General features: G+C 43.3%; 1 protein-coding gene across 1 annotated transcript in view; it reads left to right on the top strand.

Annotated features, from left to right (window-relative positions):
• The window catches only part of odad2 (outer dynein arm docking complex subunit 2), a 19,736-nt gene extending 17,572 nt beyond the window's left edge, over window positions 1-2,164 (top strand). The window contains exons 20-22 of the mRNA XM_013912792.1: window positions 556-744; window positions 954-1,175; window positions 1,797-2,164. Coding sequence (XP_013768246.1) covers window positions 556-744; window positions 954-1,175; window positions 1,797-1,922 — 537 coding nt within the window. The 3' untranslated portion in view covers window positions 1,923-2,164. The remainder of the gene's footprint in view (window positions 1-555; window positions 745-953; window positions 1,176-1,796) is intronic.
• The last annotated feature ends 762 nt before the right edge of the window (window positions 2,165-2,926 follow it).

Here is a 2,926-nt window from a genome sequence, read left to right as displayed (position 1 = left end):
CCTCCGAAGGGTGGCTGGCCTCTCCCTTAGAGATAGGGTGAGAAGTTCGGCCATCCGGGAGGGGCTCAGAGTAGAGCCGCTGCTCCACATTGAAAGGAGCCAATGAGGTGGTTCGGGCATCTGACAAGGATGCCTCCTGGGCGCTACCTGGGTGAGGTGTTCCAGGCATGTCCCACCGGGAGGAGGCCCTGGGGCAGACCCAGGACACGCTGGCCTGGGGACGCCTTGGTGTTCCCCCGGATAAGCTGGAGGAGGTGGCTGGGGAGAGGGAGGTCTGGGCCTCTTTGCTTAGGCTGCTGCCCCCACGACCCGGCCTCGGATAAAGCGGATGAAGATGGATGGATGGATGGATGGATGGATGGAAGAAAAAAAATGTAAATGCTTGCATTCTGTTTTTATTTACATTTTAAAAGGCATCCTGATATTTTCTGGAAACAGGGTCGGGCTTTGTTAGTACTTATTCACTGGATCCACTGGACTGGATTCGTAGGACTGCTCCCCTATTGATCATCTTCTGTGTTCGTTTGCAGCTAATAACAGACTTTTTGACTCTAGGATGCAGGAGAAACTGCACGCTCGCTCATCGGTGGATTCCAACTGATTGTTAAATTGCTGAGCTCAACAAACAGTGAGGTGCTGGCAAGTATTTGTGCTGCCATCTGCAAAATAGCCAAAGATGAGGAGAATCTGGCAATCCTCACTGATTTCGGGGTCGTCCCATCGCTGGCCAAGCTGACTAACACAGTAAGAACACCTCACTGCTGGAGAAAAACAACAGGGTTGTAGTGTTGTTGTCAGTATTCATATACCGTCTTTATGCTGAGTTTAGGTGCTCTTTAATCACTCACTGCTGTATGAATCCAGCTAATGAGGGGTGCATTAGTAGACACAACTTGTTCTGGGCAATGTAAAAAATGCTCTCTGGGATTCAGTAGCGTCTTATTTCTCTCCAGACTCATGACAGGCTCCGTCACCATCTTGCTGATGCCATCGCACAGTGCTGCATGTGGGGCAGCAATAGGGCATCATTTGGTGAGGCTGGAGCTGTGGCACCACTTGTGCGTAACCTTAAGTCGAAAGAAGGCTCGGTACAGCGGAGCACAGCCATGGCCCTGTATCAGCTGTCAAGGAATCCCAACAACTGTATTACCATGCATGAAAAAGAAGTAGTTCAGGTCAGTTACAGTGCTGTGGTACCTAGATATCTGACTCCAAAATTCAGTCACATTCAAACTGCTTTTTTGTTTCCTCCATTTAGACTTACATTTTTATTAGATTTTTTTTAATGGGTGGTAAGAATGTGCCAATTTAAGAAATACTTTTTAAATCTGTGTCTATGTTTGCCCTTATTAATGTACCAGTTAAGAGTTGCAACACTACTCCATAATGTATATTTGGATTTTAATCACATGAAACACAAATGTTTCACACACACTCCTCGACACTGAGCAGACTGCTTTTGTATTTTTCTACAAAATAATGTGGTTATAAGTAGAAGAACAGCAGTTTTTTAGATTTTAACTGGACTTATTCTGTAAGTTCACAGCTTTTTCACCCACAGGCTAGCTCACTTCATCTTCTGGTTTTTCTGGGAAAATCCTAGGAATGCCTTGCCTCTGCTTCTTTGCTAACCACACCAATGTGTGGACTGGTGTATTATAATGCATCTCATGCTTTGAAATGTGATGTGTTTCTGGTGTTTTAATTCAGTTTTGAGAAACACTCTTTAGTAAATGAGATTTGTTGGGAATACATTCTTCTGCTGGTTGTCAGCTCTGTCCTGTATACTTCCACAGCCACTGATCCACATGATGGGATCCGATGACGAGGAGCTTCAGGAAGCTGCTGCCGGCTGTGTGCGCAGCATCCGACTACTGTACATGGCTAACAGGAATGCTGAGTTATTCACTTTTAGAAACTGATCACAGCAACACCCCTGGATATGTAAGAGGGACTATACAAAAATGATCAGCGCAGTTATGTAATGTGTTACTTTAAAGAACTGTGTTTTTCCAGGCTTATCAAATTTCGTTTGGACCATTTAATTGTTAGAAAAAAAATTCCTACACTTTCTGCTCTAATAACGACACTGTTCACTGAACTGTCTGAACTGTCTTTCAGATATATTCTATCTGTTGGTTTCAAATAAACTGCTTTACCTTGATCGACGAGTGTATATTTGTTGGCTTTCTTGTTTCGATTTCAACAGGGAACTTTAATCCTGAGCTCCTACTTTACAGTTCAGGTGCCTACAACAGAGTATTAGGACCGATTTAAGAAAAAAATATGTTCATTTTGAGAAAAAAGTTGAAAGTTAAATGTGGATATTAAAGTTGTCATTTGAAGTCAAACAACTGCCACAGCTGCTTGATACAAAATGCCTCGTATCGATGAGGTAGTGAAAACCTTGATCAGTCATCTTATTGTGTCTTGTGATATAGCATACATGCTCTTTACTGCATGAGGCTATAACAGTGATATCCTTGCATCTGTTCATTGCCAACCATTTCACTTTGTACAAATCCAGCCAACTCTTCAAGTTTGAAGATAATCTGTACTCAGGTCTACTAATTTATAATTACTCAGGCTTCATTAATGACTAGTTATAATATTGCTTTGCAGTATTATGTTCCAAACGGAAGGACTAAATACCAGCCAAAGGGGGTTTTCACAAGCTGGCAACTCTGAGTAGTATTTCAGACTCAGGAGGGAGCCGGGACAAGGTAACTGCGCTCACACTGCAGCAGGAATGGAGCCACGTTACTGAGACCCAGGACAGGGATGATGTAGAGGACAAACACGTATACAACTTTGAACGAACTGGACCGAGTTTGCATGGCTCTTTATTCTCACCTGTAACCCCATATAGAAAACTAAATGTCATAAATGGTGACACAGGTTGGAACTTAAAAATACTGCTTGGGTG

The sequence above is a fragment of the Pundamilia nyererei genome, unplaced genomic scaffold (assembly GCF_000239375.1).
Source record: "Pundamilia nyererei isolate P.nyererei 1_Seehausen unplaced genomic scaffold, PunNye1.0 scaffold00101, whole genome shotgun sequence".
Taxonomy (NCBI): Eukaryota; Metazoa; Chordata; class Actinopteri; order Cichliformes; family Cichlidae; genus Pundamilia; species Pundamilia nyererei.
Note: the sequence above shows the minus strand (reverse complement) of the source record. Positions and strands in the feature narration are given on the sequence as shown.